The sequence below is a fragment of the Heterodontus francisci genome, chromosome 5, assembly GCF_036365525.1.
Source record: "Heterodontus francisci isolate sHetFra1 chromosome 5, sHetFra1.hap1, whole genome shotgun sequence".
In the NCBI taxonomy this organism is placed as follows: domain Eukaryota; kingdom Metazoa; phylum Chordata; class Chondrichthyes; order Heterodontiformes; family Heterodontidae; genus Heterodontus; species Heterodontus francisci.
The window spans coordinates 7028004-7047254 of NC_090375.1; the positions used below are offsets into that span (position 1 = coordinate 7028004).

General features: G+C 44.0%; 2 protein-coding genes across 2 annotated transcripts in view; one reads left to right on the forward strand and one right to left on the reverse strand.

Annotated features, from left to right (window-relative positions):
* Positions 1-2484, forward strand: part of cdk5 (cyclin dependent kinase 5) — a 106886-nt gene extending 104402 nt beyond the window's left edge. The window contains exon 12 of the mRNA XM_068031062.1: positions 1313-2484. Coding sequence (XP_067887163.1) covers positions 1313-1399 — 87 coding nt within the window. The 3' untranslated portion in view covers positions 1400-2484. The remainder of the gene's footprint in view (positions 1-1312) is intronic.
* Positions 2485-2830: 346 nt separating this feature from the next.
* The window catches only part of faim2a (Fas apoptotic inhibitory molecule 2a), a 101841-nt gene continuing 85420 nt past the window's right edge, over positions 2831-19251 (reverse strand). Inside the window, exons 11-12 of the mRNA XM_068031061.1 lie at positions 13236-13289; positions 2831-11874 (exon numbers count right to left, since the gene is read on the reverse strand). Coding sequence (XP_067887162.1) covers positions 11728-11874; positions 13236-13289 — 201 coding nt within the window. The 3' untranslated portion in view covers positions 2831-11727. The remainder of the gene's footprint in view (positions 11875-13235; positions 13290-19251) is intronic.

The window sequence follows — 19251 nt, forward strand, 5'->3', positions numbered from 1 at the left end:
AGTTTTTGGTGACACGGACCTGTTTAACAGAGGAGTCTGTGGGGTTCGCTCACCTGGTACTCTTGTTATTCCCTCTCCTAACCGTAAGTAATCTTGATACAGTGAGATTGCTACTTCCTATCTGAAACCTCTTTTGACTGATGCCTGTTCACACAAGCAGTTTGTTCTCTTTGTTTATTCACCGTTTGGTGTTGTTGTTACGACCATGTGAGAAAGGGGTCTAGGTTTGCCTCTCAGCCTTCACCTGGTCTTACCATAACAGGGTTTAATTTTAAACACACCGTGTTTTTAGCTCCCCCTTGGTGAATCCTTGTTCTCTGCTTTCCAATTATAAGGCAAAGAAATCAGCACAAACAGGTTTTCTTTGGTTTAAAGAAGAAAGGTTGAAATTTATTAAACTTAAACTCTAATTAGGTTAACGCCTACGGATACATGATGCACCCACGCTAGCATGCATGCGCGATACATGCATGCAGATAGAGACAGAAAAGAGCAGAAGAAAAATAAAGTGAAAAAGTTTGAGGCAATATCTGAAGGTGGTTTTGGTTACTGTCAGAGATCCTTCGAGCTTGCTGTGGTGTCCTTGATTGTAGGTCGATCTTGCTTTTCGTTGGGGCCCAGTATTATTCTTAAACCTTGTTCGATGTAGGAGACTTTTCTCTCTTGAAATTCATGTGTCCTCAGTGGGTCCAGAGGCTTGTGAGAAAGAGGTAGGAGCAGACTGGAGTGGTCTTATGCAGTCCTGAAGCATACTGCAGTCTCTCTGTTCAAAATTCTGTACAATTCAGAAAAACCAGGTTGCCAAGCAGGCCAGTCACGTGACCAGCTGGTCTGACCATGTCTGTTTGTGGATTCAGCCACCCCAAAATTTGAGCTCCCTCTCCTTGAGTGTCTGGTGCTCAAAGTCCATTGTGGGTTAAATTGGATAAGGGAAGTAACCCCTTTGTCTCCAATCTGTCTAACCACTATCTGTTAATATGTAAATGTTTTTCCAGTCAAGGGCCTGGTGATTTCTTTTTTAAACAAGTCCTTTCTTCACTTCAGCAACAGTTTTCAAATCAATGTTCTTAGGACAAAATTAATGTGCCTCATTCTTGGCAGGTGGGGGGGGGGGGGGTCACATGACAGTGTTAACTTCCACTTCTAAAACCTGTTCCCATTTGGGATTGTGTCATGTAGGACCTGTCCAGAGGAAACTCTATTCCTGTCCGTTTGACCAAGCTTTGACCCTTGATGTCCAATGTGAAAGGATGTCTATAATTATCATGTCTCTGCCTTAAGATATATTTGTCTTGTTATGTTTTAATTACAGAACCTATTGAAATGTAACCCAGTGCAAAGGATTTCAGCTGAGGAAGCCTTGCAACATCCCTACTTCGCAGATTTTTGCCCCCCTTAAGGGAAGGGGTGACGTCTGGAGCTGCCCCAGTCACTCCCCCCCCCCCCCCCCCCCAAGACTGCACATCCCGTCTTTACGTGTCAGCCTGGAAGAACCAATGTCTTGTCGCTGTAGCAACGAATTTGATGGACAACTGGGATGACCTCATTGTTGGTGTGTTTTTGTATAAGTTTTTTTGTTAGCATTCCATAACGATTAATATGAGAGAAAGCACTTTTTGTTTGGAAGGAAATCTTATCCGGTTGTTTCGCATCTGGGCATATGTTGTTGTGCACGTGTCAGTGCATGTATCCTTTTGTAGCATGCATGTTTTCGTGCACATGGGTGTGCATATCGTGTGTGCATCTGTCACCCTGTGTGCTATCACATGCGGCCCTGTTTGTGTTGATGTACACTTCTGTCTGTCATGTATGCCTTTGCTTTTCAGCCATGTGTGCTCTCACCAGTCTGTTATTACATGATATGGTGTCTGCTATCACGTCCCTATAATCATGTGTACACTCCCGTATGTGTTATTTCGTGGGCTCCTGCATATCCGTGTGTTGGTGTGGATCTCGAGGCTGTCTTATTGTGTGTATTGAAGGCTGTTTTGTTAATGACCATATATGATGTCACTGAGTAAAGTGTTAGTGTGGAATCAGAGTACAGAAGCTCAGCTGCAGATTCTGTGTCTTTTTCTAGAGGAATTTTCTTAGAATTCTGTACAGTTTATCGTGAGAAAAAGGATTTTTTAAAAAAAAGAAACGTGAAAGTTTGACTATTTGCTTCGTACTTGTTTTCCTGTGTCTGTGTTTTCATGCATACATGTTTTTATTGCACGTATGTATTATGTGCTCTTTCATGTTATATTGTATGATAACGTGTCTTGTCTTTTTGTGTGTTAACACATATGCCTGTCTTATATGTACTCCTGTGTTAGAGTGCTTTGTGTCTGTTAACCATGTGCTCTCATGTCCACATGTCAACACCCATACTCTTGTGTGCACCCATGTTGGCATGCATGTTCTCAGGTGTCTGGAGTGTGTGTATTGAGCACTTTGTTTTCTGCCAGATGCCTCTGTCACTGAGTAAAGTGTTTCTTTGGAGCCCAAATTCAACGGGTCTTTGTTTTAGCTTCTCCCCTAAGTGGTAAAGACATCCACAGCCTGATTACAGGGCCTTTCCAGATACTGCTTTCAGGCTAGGTATCAAAGACCCCTCCTCTGAACAAGCTCTGACTTCCAACTCTGGTAATATAGTGTTGCCTGGGCATTCATTGAAGCGCTCGTTGATGTAATTAGATCACTGAATTGATGCAAGCGCTTTTGTGTTTGCTTTGTCTTTGGATAGCAGAAAAATATGCACTCAGTCTGTGTATCATAGCTGATAAACTACAGATCAGAAGTAAATCGTAGACGAATAGTAAATCAAGATGGCAGATTTTACTGGATTACAAAACTTTATACCTCCTCAGATGCAAAACAATTAATAAAAAGTGGAACATTTTGCTAACTTTCTTAATGCTAAAACCATAACAAATTATACTTGAGCTTTCATCGAATCAATATAGAACCTCTATCCTGATGGGTTTTGAATAAGTTGGGAGTGTCATATTTATCCTCTATATTAGCAGCTCCAGTTTAGAGAGAATTGCACACAGGCCTGTAGTCTTATCCCAGGATAAAGCCTGACCATGAGTGATTTGCTAGCAAGGCCCCAGCAGTGTTGAGACAATTGTAGAATCCTGCAGCCAGAGAATCAATGTTAAGTAGATCTGTCACCTATGTGAGCTTGACTAATATCCCTCATAAAAGCAACAGCAACTATACAGTGCCTTTAAAATTGTAAAATATCCCAAAGCATTTCACAGGAGCACTCTCAAACAAAATTAGTCACCGAGTCGCATAGAGATAATAGGGCAGATAAGCAAAAACTTGGTCAGAGAAGTAGCTTTTGTGTGTGTATTAAAGGTGGGGAAGTGGAGAGGTTTAGGGAGAGGATTCTAGAGCTTTGGGCAACTGCAGGCTTGGAGACCAATGGTGGAGCGATTAAAATTGGGGATGCTGAAAAGGCCAGCATAGAAGAGGGACGCAGATATCGCAGAGGGTTGTAGGGCTGGAGAAGATTACAGAGATAGGGAGGGGCGAAGCCATGGAGAGATGTGAAAACATGATTACCTGCCTTTGAAGTGACATTTTCCATTCCAGACTGAGATGTGCTTCCTCTCTGACAATGGAGACATTCATGTCAATTAGAGAAAGTCAGCATGGATTTCTTAAGTGAAAATCATGTTTGAGTAACTTGGAGTTTTTTGAGGAGGTAACAGAGGGTTGATGAGGACAATGCTGTGGATGTGGTGTACATGGATTTTCAAAAGGCGTTTGATATAGCGCCACACAACAGACTTGTGAGCAAAGTTATAGCTCATGGAATAAAAGGGACGGTAGCAACACGGAGATAAAATTGGCTGAGCGACAGGAAACAGAGAGTAGTGATTAATGGCTGTTTTTCAGGCTGGAGGAAGGTTTGTAGTGCAGTTCCCCAGGAATCAGTGTTGGGACCCTTGCTTTTCTGATCTTTATTAATGACCTAGACCTTGGCGTACAAGGCATAATTTCAAAGTTTGCAGATATGAAACTTGGAATCATTGTGAACTGTGAGCAGGACGGTAGAACTTCAAAAGGACATAGACAAGTTGGTGGAATGGGTGGCAGATGAAGTTCAATGTAGAGAAATGGGAAGTGATTTGTTTTGGTATGAAGAACAAGGAGAGACAATATAACATGAAGGGCACAATTCTAAAGGCAATACAGGAGCAGAGGGACCTAGGTGTCTATGTGCATAAGCCATTGAAGGTGGCAGGACAGGTTGAGAGAGCAGTTAATAAAGCACACAGTATCCTGGACTTTATTAATAAGGGCAGAGAGTACAAGAGCAAGGAAGTTATGTTGAACTTGTATAAGGCACTAGTTCGGCCTCAGCTGGAGTATTGCATCCAGTTCTGGGCACCGCACTTTAGGAAAGATGTGTGGGCATCGGACAGAGTGCAAAAAAGATGCACGAGAATGATTCCAGGGATGAAGATAGGTTGGCAAAGTTGGGGGAAGACGGTGGCGTAGTGTATTGTCACTGGACTAGTAATACAGAGACCCAGGGTGTTGCTCTGGAGACATGGGTTCGAATCCTACCATGGCAGAAGGTAGAATTTGAATTCAATTAATAAACCTGGAATTAAAAGCTAGTCTAATGATGGCCACGAAACCATCGTCGATTGTCGTAAAACCCATCTAGTTCACTAATGTCCTTCAGGGAAGCAAATCTGCCGTCCTTACCTGGTCTGGCCTACATGTGACTCCAGACCCACAGCAATGTGGTTGACTCTTAAATGCTCTCTGAAATGGCCTAGTAAGCCACTCAGTTGTATCAAACCGCTACAAAGGCAATAGCACTGTGGGTGTACCTACCCCACATGGACTGCAGGAGTTCAAGAAGGCAGCTCACCACCACCTTCTCGAGGGCAATTAGGGATGGCCAATGAGATATACACTTCCAGCAAAACCTCCCTGCTCTTATATTCTATACCTTGACTAATAAAGAAAGGATTCCATATGCCTTTTTAACCACCCCTTCTACACAGACTGCTTCAGTATCTGAGGAATCACGAATGGTGCTGAACATTGTGCAATGATCAGCAAACATCCCCACTAGCGCTATGTGGGAAATCAGGGACACTTCCAGTGTCCCTGACGACCATGTGTGCAGGAAGTGTATCCAGCTACAGCTACTGGCTACCCACATTAGAGCTGGAGCTGCGGGTGGATTCATTCCGCAATGCTGAAGATATTGTGGATAGCACGTTTAGCGAGGTGGTCACGTTGCAGGTAATGGCTGTAAAGGCAGAAAAGGGATGGGTGACCACCAAGCGGAGTAGTAGCCACAGACAGGTAGTGCAGGAGTCCCTTGTGGCCATCCCCCTCTCAAACAGATATACCCCTTTGGATACTATTGGGGGTGGGGGGTGGAGGAATGGCCTTCTAGGGGAAAGCAGCAACAGCCAAGTTCATGGCACCACAGATGGCTCTGCTGCACAGCATGGGAGGAAAAGGAGTGGAAGAACTATAGTGATAGGGGATTCTATCTAAGGGGTACAGATAGACATTGCTGTGGCTGCAAACGAGACTCCAGGATGGTATGTTGCCTCCCTGGTGCTAGGGTCAAGGATGTCATGGAGCGGCTGCAGGACATTCTGAAGGGGGAGGGTGAAGAATCAGAGGTCATGGTACACATTGGTACCAACAACATAGGTAAAAGGAGGGATGAGGTCCTGCAAGAATTTAGGGAGCGAGGTAGCAGATTAAAAAAGGACCTCAAAGGTTGTAATCTCTGGATTACTCACGGTGCCATGTACTAGCGAGTATAGGAATAGGAAGCTAGAGCAAATGAATGAGTGGCTGAAGAGATGATGCAGGAGGGAGGGCTTTAGTTTCCTGGATCACTGGGTCTGTTTCTGGCAAAGGTGCGACCTATACAAGTTGGACAGGTTGCACCTGAACCAGAACAGGATCAACATCCTTGCTGGGGGGTTTGAGAGTGCTGTTGGAGCGGGTTTAAACTAATTTGGCTGGGGGATAGGATACAGAGTGGAGGTACAGTAGGGGGTGAGGCACAGCCAAATATAGAAGAGAAACTGAGTCAGTCTGGAAGGCAGAGCAAATATAGACCTGTTAAGGCACAAGTGAAAAGTGCAAGGCTGGATTGCATCTGTTTTAATGTAAGGAGTCTTACTAGTAAGGCAGATGAATTGAGGGCATTGGTTAGCACATGTGATTATGATATTGCTATCAGAGACATAGTTGAGGGAGGGACAGGACTGGCAGCTCAGTATTCCAGGGTATAGAATCTTCAGGTGTGACAGGGGAGGGAGTAAAAGAGGAGGTGGTATTGCACTGTTGATCAAGAAGTCAATTACTGCAGTAAGGAGGCATGATATCTTAGAAGGTTCCTCTAATGAGGCCATATGGGTAGAACTTAAGAACAAAAAAGGGGGCAATCACTAGGATGGGAGTGTACTACAGACCTCCAAGCAGTCAGGGAGAGATAGAGGAGCAGATATGTAGGCAAATCTCAGAGAGATGTAAAAATAATAGGGTAAGAATAGTAGGGGATTTCAACTTCTCCAATATCAACTGGGATAGTCTTAGTGTAAAAGGCTTAAAGGGGGCGGAATTCTTAAAATGCATACAGGAGAGCTTTTTGAGCCAGTATGTGGAAAGTCCGACAAGAGAAGGGGCTAATCCGAGGGAATGAAGCTGGACAAGTGGTAGAAGTGTCAGTGGGAGAGCATTTAGGGGATAGTGACCGTAACTAAGATTTAAAGTCGTTTTATTTATTTATTTAGAGATACAGCACTGAAACAGGCCCTTCGGCCCACCGAGTCTGTGCCAACCAAGAACCACCCATTTATACTAACCCTACAGTAATCCCATATTCCCTACCACTTACCTACACTAGGGGCAATTTACAATGGCCAATTTACTTATCACCTGCAAGTCTTTGGCGGTGGGAGGAAACTGGAGCACCCGGCGAAAACCTACACGGTCACAGGGAGAACTTGCACAGGCAGTAACCAGAATTGAACCCGGGTCGCTGGAGCTGTGAGGCTGCAGTGCTAACCACTGTTATGGAAAAGGACAAAGATGGACCGGAAATAAAGGTACTGAATTGGGGGAAGGCCGATTTCAATATGATAAAACAGGATCTGGCCAAAGTGGACTGGGAGCAGCTACTTGTAGGAAAGTCTACATCACATCAGTGGGAGTCATTCAAAGAGGAAATAGTGAGTGTTCAGAGCCAACACGTTAAGGTGAAGTGTAGGACCAACAAGTCCAGGGAACCCTGGATGTCAAGGGATATATAGGACTGGATCAGGAAAAAAGGTTGATGGCAGATTCAGAGTGCTGAAAACAGTGGAGGCCCTAGAGGAGTATAGAAAGTGTGGGGGGGGGTAATTAAAAAAAGTAATTAGGAGAGCGAAGAGGGGACATCAAAAAACAGTCGGAGGCAAGATAAAGAAAAATCTTAAGGCATTTTATAAGCATATTAAGGGCAAGAGGATAACCAGGGAAAGAGTAGGGCCCATGAGGGACCAATGTGGCAATCTGTGTGTGGAACCAGAGGACATAGGTGAGGTTTTAAATGAATACTTTGCAGCTGTGTTCACTATGGAGAAGGACGATGTAGGTGTAGAGATCAGGGAGGAGGACTGTGATATACTTGAACATATTAGCATTGAAAGGGAGAAAATATTAGCTGCTTTAGCGGGCTTAAAAGTGGATAAATCCCCAGGCCCAGATGAGATGTATTCCAGGCTGTTATGTGAGGCAAGGGAGGAGATAGCAGGGACTCTGACACAAATTTTCAAATCCTCTCTGGCCATAGGAGAGGTACTAGAGGACTGGAGGACAGCGAATGTGGTGCCATTATTCAAGAAGGGTAGTAGGGATAAACCAGGTAATTACAGGCCAGTGAGTCTAACATCAGTGGTTGGGAAACTATTGGAAAAAATTCTGAGGGATAGGATTAATCTCCACTTGGAGAGGCAGGGCTTAATCAGGGATAGTCAGCATGGCTTTGTCAGGGGGAGATCATGTCTAACTAACTTGATTGAATTTTTCGAGGCAGTGACTGGATGTGTAGATGAGGGTAAAGCAGTTGATGTAGTCTACATGGACATCAGTAAGGCTTTTGATAAGATCCCGCATGGGAGATTGGTTAAGAAGGTAAGAGCCCATGGGATCCAGGGCAATTTGGCAAAGTGGATCCAAAATTGGCTTAGTGGCAGGAGGCAGAGGGTGATGGTCAAGGGTTGTATTTGCGAGTGGAAGCCTGTGACCAGTGGTGTATCGCAGGGATCGGTGCTGGGACCCTTGTTGTTTGTAGTATACATTAATGATGTAGACGTGAATATAGGAGGCACAAGTAAGTTCGCAGATGACACGAAAATTGGTGGTGTCGTAAATAGTGAGGAGGCAAGCCTTAGATTACAGGATGATTATAGATGGGCTGGTAAGATGGGCGGAGGAGTGGCAAATGGAACTTAATCCTGAGAAGTGTGAGGTGATGCATTTTGGGAGGACTAACAAGGCAAGGGAATATACAATGGATGGTAGGACCCTAGGAAGTACAAAGGGACCTTGGTGTACTTGTCCATAGATCACTGAAGCAGTAGCACAGGTAGATAAGGTGGTTAGGAAGGCATATGGGATACTTGCCATTATTAGCTGAGGCATAGAATATAAAAGGAGGTTATGATGGAGCTGTATAAAATGCTAGTTAGGCCACAGCTGGAGTACTGTGTACAGTTCTGGGCACCACACTATAGGAAGGATGTGATTGCACTGGAGAGAGTGCAGAGGAGATTCACCAGGATGTTGCCTGGGCTGGAGCATTTCACTATGAAGAGACTGAAAAGGCTAGGGCTGTTTTCCTCAGAGCAGGTATACAAAATTACGAGAGGCATTGATAGGGTAGATAGGAAGAAACTTTTTCCCTTAGCGGAGGGGTCAATAACCAGGGGGCATAGATTTAAGGTAACGGGAAGGAGGTTTAGAGGGGATTTGAGGGGGGATAAAATTTCATCCAGAGGGTGGTTGGAATCTGGAACGCACTGCCTGAAGAGGTGGTAGAGGCAGGAACATTTAAGTAGTATTTAGATGAGCACTTGAAACATCATAGCATACAAGACTACGGGCCAAGTGCTGGAAAATGGGATTAAAATGGTTAGGTGCTTGATGGCCAGCAGGGACACGATGGGCTGAAGGCCCTGTTTCTGTGATGTATAACTCTGACTCTAAAGATCAAGAGAGTCTGCTCGCAACCTTGATGTTAGATTCAACCAAGAGGAGCTTCCAAACTTGTTCACACCATGACTAAGGCTGCTGATTGCCACATCCATAACACTGCCCGTCTCAGCTCATCTGCTGCTGAAACCCACATTCATGCCTTTGTTACCTATAGACATCACTATTCCAATGCACTCCTGGTTGGTCTACCATTCTACCTCCATAAATGTGGTCATTCAAAACTCTGCTGCCTGTGTCCTTACTTGCACCAGGTCCTCCTGTTCCCCGATCATCCCGTGCTCGCTGACCTATATTGACTCCGTCAAGCAACATCTTTGATTTTAAAATTCTCATCCTTGTTTTTAAAACAGTCAGTGGACTTGCCCCTCCCTATCTTTGTAATCTCCTCCAGCCCCAGAACCCTCTGGGATGAGGGACTTAAGTTCTGTGAAAAGACTGGAGAAGCTGGGGTTGTTCTGCTTAGAGTAGAGGGGGTTAAGGGGGGGGGGGATTTAATAGAGATGTTCAAAATCATGAAGGGTTTTGATACAGTAAATAAGGAGAAACTGTTTCCACTAGCAGAAGGATCAGTAACGAGAGGATATGGGTTTAAGGTAATTGGCAAATGAACCAGAGGGGAGATGATTTTTTTTTTTATGAACACAGCGAGTTGTTGTGATCTGGAATGCGCTGCCTGAAGGGGCACTGGAAGCAGATTCTACAGTAACTTTCAAAAGGTAATGGGATAAATTGCAGGCATATGGGGAAAGAATGGGAGGGGTGGGTGGATGGGACTAATTGGATAGCTCTTTTAAAGAGCCTGCACAGGGCCGATGGGCTGAATGGCCTCTCGCTGTAAGATTTTATGATCATACTTACTGAAGGAAGAAGCTTCCAGACCAATTGAAAAGGCAGTAACAATATTTAATCCAAAACAGCACAAAGGTTACAGGAACTCAGAATACTGTCATAGATTTCACATGAATACAACAGCGAGAGACTATCCTTATTCCTGAAGAGCTATTCCCTTATTTGTTATTTACTCAAACTGTTCACTGAAGATTAGGTTTGCAAACTGAGCTTGGCTTGTGGAGAGGGTCTTCTTTCGGGGTCCTGCAGTCAGCGGTGAGCAGAGGCTGCTGACACTCCCATTTTACAACTCCAGCTTGCCTGATCTTAAACGGCAAAGTGGCACCCACACAGGCACCGCAAACACAGCCAAGTTGCCATTTCTGCAGCCGCCTCTCTCTCTGTGGGCTCTGAATGGAGTCAGAAGGTGGCAGAGCGAGCCTTAAAATTAAACACTGCAAGCACGCTGCTGCCAAATTTGCTCCAGGGAGGGGATACAGGGGCTGGAATCATAGCGGGCAGCCCGGTTATAACTGGGAGTGAGTGGGAGCCAACAAAGCAGGAGGTACAGGGCACTGAACATCAGTTACGGAATGGGAAACAGCATAGAGTGAAACTGTTTGAGGTCGACACAGGTTCTGGTGCCGTTTTATCACTGGGTCTATCCTGCCCACACAAACACAAATTCTGAACCCATGTTGCAGTTTGTAAACTGCCCATCATTAACAAAAAATATACATTTATATATAAAGCTAAACATGGCAAGAATTCAACCAGACTAACGAGGGAGTCTGGAGACATGCTTTACGTCACACAAAATACAAACAATAATTTATAACTTAGGCTTAATACTGTACATTTTGAAAGGTTGAAACCGAAATCCAACTTTTGTTATTCATACAAAAAAGTAACGGAGTGGAACTGAGGCACACAGGTTGTGTCCCTGGTTTGTGTGCAATTAGAGAATGGTAGCTGGGTAGGGGCCCATGGAGGGAGAAAACTCAGGCAGAAATGATCACTCTTCAACAACTCCTGCCAGAGAAAGCATGATTGTGATGCCTGTCCCAGTTAAACAGTCAATACGCTGACTTGGGTGAGATACCAGAGGACGTCTGGTGCTTGTGGGCCTGTCCCCTTCAGGAGACAGCATCTTTGCAGAGGTGGAGAAAAGCAACATGAGAAAAATGGAAGAAAAAAAAATGTGACTGAACCAGATTGTCCCTGCCCTGCAGATTTCTACATTTGAGACTTTATGCAGTTTTACGACAGAGGTTTGAAGGGGCTTCAGTCATCAATTCCAAGAGACGCAACTGCTCCAGGTCTGACTCCCAGGAACTTACAAGCACCACTGACTGAGCAACACTTCGACATAACAAAGCACCTTGCCCTGGACTGAATGTGGAGAAAGCTGAATAATGATTGAAATGGAACATTAGCTTGGGATTTGAGACTAAAATCTTAGAAATTGTGCATCCGAAAACAAAGAATTGAATAAAAAGGACCACAATGATCACTGACCTGCTGGGGGGCTTGAGGGGAGAGGGGTCTGTGGCTGCTTCAAATACGATGCAAACATAAAACAAGAAAAAATTGTAAAAATAGATACAGAATGCAGCTGTAAACAGGATACAAAACCATTGGGAAAAAGCCTGAAGCTGCTCAATCTCTACTCCCAAACAGCTGGAGGAGGAACATGAAGATATAGACGATGTCTGTGTAGAGGCAGAGTGCTCCAAACACATGTTCTTCGGGACTCAGGGAGTAGCGTTTGTTCCCCAGGAGAAGCTGGGTATCGTAAGCCAGGAACTGTGACAGGGACATACAAAGATAAACATGAAAATCAACATGGCAGCTGAAGAGCAGGGACAGATAACAGGTTTCACCAGTGACCCCAGCCCCCGTCTGTGAACCTCACGCACATGATCCTTGCTGAGAAGGGAGGCCATTTGGCTCACCTTAATCCAAACTCACGCCAAAAAACCCTACACTCCCCATGCCACCATACCCTGTTCCCTTAACGCTGCGTCTAATTTCTTCTTAAATGCTTCCGGGGGTTTTGCATTCCATCCATTTCAAGTGTTGATATCTCTCTACATGTGAAGGATCTCCTGATATCCAAGAATTAATTTTCACTAGTCTGATCCATCCTACTGCCACTGTTCCAGATTAACCCCCTCTATACCATTGAGAAAATCTTGCATTTCTGTAGCATCTTTCCCTAAGGATATTCCAAAGCGCTTTACAATAAAGTAGTACTTTTGAAGTCTAGTCACTGTTGTAATCTAGGCAACAGAGGAGCCAGTTTGCACACAGCAAGATCCCACTTTTGATGATAACTTAATTTTTTTTTAAATGATTGTGGTTGAGATAAATATTGGTCCAAGTCTACCCTGCTCTTCCTCGAAAAATGCTGTGGGATCTTTTACTTCCACAAGGGGACAGTTGGGCCTCAGTTTATTGTCTCATCCGATAAACAGCACCTCTGACGGGGCACCACTACCTCAACACTGCCCCACCAACCTGGCAGCACTCCTTGGCACCACCGCTCCGACCGGGGGGCGTTCCCTCGGCACCGCCCGTCCGACCCTCAGTAATGCACTGGAATGACAGCCTAGATTATGTGTACAAGTCTCTAGAGTGAGACTTGAACACAAGCTTCTCATTCAGAGGAGATACTACCCACTGAGCCACGGGTGACACGTATATCATCTCGGATGCCTCCTTTTCAGGTTGAATAGCCCATTTCTCTCCAGTCTCTCTCTAAATCAGAGCTGGATCCTCGGGATCAGTCTTGTGGCTCTTCTCTGCTAGAATATAGTACTAGAATATCTCTCGTGTCATGACAATCATACGGACACACTGACTAGAACGGAGATGACGCTCCTCAGTCACAGAGCTTTTGTATATTCCAATCTCCAGCCCAAGACTGTCGGCTACTCCATTTTGCCCTCATCCCTGTGCAAGAAATGAACGAAAGATAAACAGTGCTGGGACTGGAATTGGGTCAGAGGCGAAAGGTGGCACTCTGTAACCCACCCAATCGGCAGTGACAGGACAGGACAAGACTGAAGAAAACCGAAATTAATCTTCTCGACTTCTCAAAGTCTCTTCTCTTTGCTACAGGTCCTAGAAGAAAAACATGAATAAAAGTGTTCTAATTTATTTACCAGAGTGAAGGCAATGGCTCCAAGTCCAGCATAAAATGTCTGCAACCAGGGGAGCTGAAATGAAAGCAGCACAGTATCCAGTTAGTGCTGACCTGTTCTTTGCAGTGTAAACACCTTACTCAGTGTTGCTTTCCCTGGGAGGGGTCCCCAGGCTTGAGAATAGGACCAGACCATCAGCATGCAACCAATGAAGGCCATTTACCAAACTAAAGGTAGGTTGACGAAGGGAATGCGGTGGATGTTGTCTATATGGATTTTAAGAAAGCGTTTGATAAGGTTCCAGATAAAAAGCTGGTTAACAAAATTGAGGCTCGTGGAAAAGGAAGGTTAGTGTTCAATTGGATAAAACATTGGCTTAAGGCCAGAAAACAGTGAGCTGTAGTAAATGATTGTTTTTCCAGACTGGAGGATGGTATACCGTGGTGTTCCCCAGGGGTCAGTGCTGGAACCACTGCTTTTTGTTTGCTATATATAAACAACAAGCACATTGGAACACAGTAAATTTTCTAAATTTGCCAATGATAACTAACTTGGAGGAGTGGCAAACAGTGAGGATGATACCAATCAACTGCAACAGGACATAGATCGGCTAGTAGAAGGAGCAGGCAAGTGGCAGACGGAGTTTAATACAGAGAAGTGTGAGGAACAGTAGGAGGCCATTCAGCTCATCGAGACAGCCCTGTCATTCAATATGATCATGGCTGATCTTCCACTTCAATGCCTTTTTCCCACACTATCCCCATATCCCTTTATATCATTTATATTTATAAATCTGTCAATCTCTGCTTTAAACATACTCAATGACTGAGCTTCCACAGCCCTCTGGGGTAGAGAATTCCAAACATTCACAACCCTCTGAGTAAAGAAATTTCTCCTCATCTCTGTCCTAAGTGGCTTCCCCCTTATTTTGAAATTGTGTCCTCTGGTTCTAGTCTCCCCAACCAGGGGAAATATCTTACCTGCATCCCTTTAAGTATTTTGCAGGTTTCAATGAGATCACCTCTCATTCTTAGAAACTCTAGAGAATACAGGCCCAGTTTCCCCAATCTCTCTTCATAGGACAGTCCCGCCATCCTGGCAACAAGTCTGGTGAACCTGGAGGTAATGCATTTTGGCAGAAGAGGTAGGGCGAGGCAACTTAGACTTATTGGCACAGTTCTAAAGTGTGTTCAGGAACAGAGGGTTAAAGGCTTGCTACCCAAACCGAATCAGACACGTGTCGGGTTGGGTCCGGATTAAGAGAGTGACAGTCATAATTGGAATAGAAAGGTTGTTTAAAAAGATTGGAGCCATGAGTCAGTGAATGTTCAGTTTAGTTTAGAGATACAGCACTGAAACAGGCCCTTCGGCCCACCGAGTCTGTGCCGACCATCAACCACCCATTTATACTAATCCTACACTAATTCCATATTCCTACCACATCCCCACCCTGTCCCTATATTTCCCTACCTATACTAGGGGCAATTGCTAATGGCCAATTTACCTATCAACCTGCAAGTCTTTGGCTTGTGGAAGGAAACCGGAGCACCCGGAGGAAACCCACGCAGACACAGGGAGAACTTGCAAACTCCACACAGGCAGTACCCAGAATTGAACCCGGGTCGCTGGAGCTGTGAGGCTGCGGTGCTAACCACTGTGCCACCGTTTGGTCACATGTTAAACAGAAACCCATAGAGTTGTGCCCAGACAGGTTGTGCCAAACTGTACCAGTATCTGTATTGCTTAAAATAAACACAGCAATTGCACAGCAGTACCTATACAGTACTGTATGTGTGTAGACTAGAGTCCTGACTGATTTTTTTAATATACTGTACATTTTATAACAATTAATCACTCAGGTCCTTCCTGGTCTCTACATCTCAGCTGCTCACTGGATAAACCTGCAGCAAGTATTTCAACCTGTAAAGCAGGAGTCTGGGTAATGTAGAACGATATTTTCTGAGCTTTCGAGCAATTGCTGTGCTTATTTTAAGCAATACAGATACTGGTCCAGTGTGGCACAACTCCATGGGTTCCTGTTAACTCGTGACTACACAATCACTGACTTCGTGGCTCCAATCTTCATCTTTTTAAATAACCTTTCAAGTCCAATTACTGTTTTTGTTACTTATCTGCACAAACTGAAACAGTAAAAACGGATGCGGAATCGGAAGGTAAGTAAAGTGAACATTCCGGTGGTCGGGACGGGCTCAGGCAAAAATGGAAGGACTCGGGCCGGGTTGGATGTGGCTCTGTCGGGATCGGGTTGGTTTTTTTTTCCCTGACCCGAGCAGGCCTTAACAGAGGGTCACATGTACAGATATTTGAAGGTGGCAGGAAATAGAGAGCAGTTAGCAAAGCATATGGGAACTTGGGATTCATAAATAGAGATACTGAGTTATAAATGCAGCAAAGTTATGTTGAACCTTTATAAAGCTTTGGTTAGGCCCCAACTGTTAATGTTTTAGTATCGATGGGGTATATTAATAGTGGTAAGGAAGATTAGTTTTGGTAAAGTTTAGTATTAGCAGTAATAAGGTAATATTGGAAAGGTTTATTACTATTGGTAGGGTTATCCATATTAGTAGCAGCAGCATTGGGTTTCAGAACTTGAGCAGCAGCTGGCGACACAGAGGCGCATCCGTGAGGTTGAGAGATTCGTGAACAGCATGTTCATAGATGTGGTCACCCCACAGCTTAAGAGTATGCAGGGAGAGAGGGAATGGGAGACCTCCAGACAGTCAAGAAGAAAAAGGCAGGTAGTGCAGGAGACCCCTGAGTGCATCTCACTTTCCAACAGGTATTCAGTACTGAATACGGAGGAAGATGATGATTCATCTGGGCAGTGCAGCCAAAGCCAAGGCCATGGCACCATGGGTGGCTCAGCTGCACAGGCGGGCACAAGGAAGACGGGAAGAGCGATAGTGATAGGATATTTGATAGAGGAACAGACAGGTATTTCTGTGGCTGCAGACATGAATCCAGGATGGTGTTGCCTCCCTGGTGCCAGGGTCAAAGATGTCACTGAGCGGCTGCAGAGCATCCCGAGTGGGGAGGATGAACAGCCAGCAGTCATATTGGTACAGAAATAGGTAGGAAGAAGGATGTGGTCCTGCATAAAGAGTTTACTGAGCTAGGTAAGAAATTAGCAAGCAGAACCTCAGAAGTAATAATCTCTAGATTATTCCCAGCACCACGCGCGAGTACTGGAATAGAAGGATAAGTTAGATGAATTTGTGGCTGGAAATTTGGTGCAGGAGGGAGAGCTTTAAATGCCTGGGACTTTGGGACTGGCTCTGAGGGAGATGGGACCTGTAGAGTCCGGACGGGTTGCACCTGAACAGAGCCGGGACTGAGTTCCTTGCGGGACGTTTTACCAGTGTTGTTGGGGAGGGTTTAAACTAATTTGGCAGGGGGATGGGGACCTGAGGGTAGACTCAGTTGGGACAAAATCATAAATTAAAATGGAAGGTGGAAAATTAATGGATGAGTCTGGAAGACAGGAAACAACGGGTAGAAAATCAAGAGTTTGGCAATGCTCAAGGGTATCTACTTCGATGCCAGGAGTATAGCAAATAAAGCGAAGTACAAGAACAATAGGGCAGTAATAGTAGGGGATTTTAACTGTGATGAAACATAGGTATAACAGGCTTCATTAGGTAGAATTTAGATATAATTATTACATTATAGCTTTTAGAATTTCAGATTGAATAAATGGTCAGTTTTCAAGACTCACTGAAATACCCTTTTAAGAGCGGAGTTAAAAATCCATGAACATCCCTGTTACAATAGAATGTGAACCAGAAGCACCTTTTAAGTTAAAAAAAAAATCCATTCCAAGGTCTCTGCTACAATGGAATTAGAAGATGAAACACACCAAGACATCTTATACAAGGTCAGTACTGAAAACTATAAACTTAATTAGTTGATAGTGTTAGTGATATAGACAGACTGACTCAAGAAGACATACAAGGTATCATAAAAAAGACAATTACAGATGATAAATTACAAAATGAAATCGTACTTCCAAAAACAGATGCCAAGTAAAACCAATTGAAAACATTTTGACCAGATAAAAGCCCCCAACTTCAAGAGAAGGGAATTTCCAGCAAATAAATTAAGTGGGAATGGTAGCTAACGATATGACCATATATAACATAACAACTAGGAGCAGGAGTAGGCAATTCAGCCCCTCGAGCCTTCTCCGCCATTCAATACCATCATGGCTGATCTCATCTTGGCCTCAACTCCACTTTCCTGCCCATTCTCCATAACCTTTCAACTCTTTACTAATTAAAAATCCGTCCATCTCCTCCTTACATTTACTCAAGGTCCCGGCATCCACCGCACTCTGGGGTAGTGAATTCCACAGAATCACGACCCTTTGAGAGTAGTAATTTCTCCTCATCTCTGTTTTAAATCTGCTACCCCTTATCCTAAAACTATGACCTCTTGTTCTAGATTGCCCCACCAGAGGAAACATCCTCTCTACATCTACTACGTCAATCCCCTTAATCATCTTGTCGACCTCAATTAGATCTCCTTTCATTCTTCTGAACTCGAGAGAGTAAAGGCCTAAACTGCTCAATCTCTCTTCATAAGACAAACCCCTCATCTCTGGAATCAATCTGGTGAACCTCCTCTGAACTGCCTCCAAAGTAACTACATCCCTCCTCAAGTAAGGGGACCAAAATGGTATGCAGTACTCCAGGTGCGGTCTCACTAATGCCTTGTACAGTTGCAGCAATACTTCCCTTTTATACTCTACTCCTTTAGCAATAAATGCCAAAATTCCATTTGCCTTCCTTATTACATGCTGCACCTGCATACTCGTATTCTGCGATTTATACATGAGGACACCCAGATCCCTCTGAATTTTTTCTCCATTTAGATAATAATTTGCCTTTCTATTCTTACGACCAAAATGGATAACCTCACACTTATCCACGTTAAACTCCATCTGCCAAATTTTGGCCCATTCACCTAATCTATCCATATCCATTTGTAAATTTATTTCTTTATTGCAACTTACTATCCCACCTATTTTAGTGTCATCTACAAATCTGGCTATAGTACCTTCTATCCCTGCATCCAAGTCATTAATATAGATTGTAAATAGTTGGGGCCCGAGGACCAAACCCTGTGGCACCCCACTAGTTACATCTTGCCAACCATGAAAGTACCCATTTATCCCGACTCTGTTTTCTGTTGGTTAGCCAATCCTCTATCCAAACTAATAAATTGCCCCTAACCCCATGTGATCTTACCTTGTGTATTAACCTGTTGTGCAGCACCTTATCAAATGCCTTCTGGAAGACCAGATATACTACATCTACAGAATCCCCATTATCCACTTGTTATAGCTTCGAAGAACTCTAGCAAATTAGTCAAACACCCTTCATAAAACCATGCTGACTCTGATGGATTGCGTTTGACTTTCTAAATGTTCTGTTATTACTTCCTTAATAATGGATTCTAACAATTTCCCAACGACACATATTGAACCAACTGGTCTATAGTTTCCTACTTTCTGCCTCCCTCCCTTTTTGAATAAGGGTGTTATATTAGCATTTTTCCAATCCACTGGAACCTTTCCCGCATCCAGGGGATTTTGGAATATTATAACCAATGGATCCACTATCTCCGCTGCCACTTCCTTTAGGACCCTAGGATGTAGGCCATCAGGTCCTGTGAGCTTGTCTGCCTTCAATCCCAATAGTTTTCTCAGTACTTTTTCCCTAGTGATGATGATTGTTCTAAGTTCCTCCCTTTCTATAACCTCTGTATTTCCTGTTACTATTGGGATGGTACTAGTGTCCACCACCGTGAAAACTGAAGCAAAATACTGATTTAGTGTCTCTGCCTTTTATGTGTTCCCCACTATTAACTCCCCAGTCACATCCTCCAAGGGACAAACATTCACTTTAGCTACTCTCTTCCCTTTTATATACTTATAGAAGCTTTTGCAACCTGTTTTTATATTTTGCGCTAATTTCTTTCATAATTTACCTTTGCTCTTATTACTTTTTTAGTAACC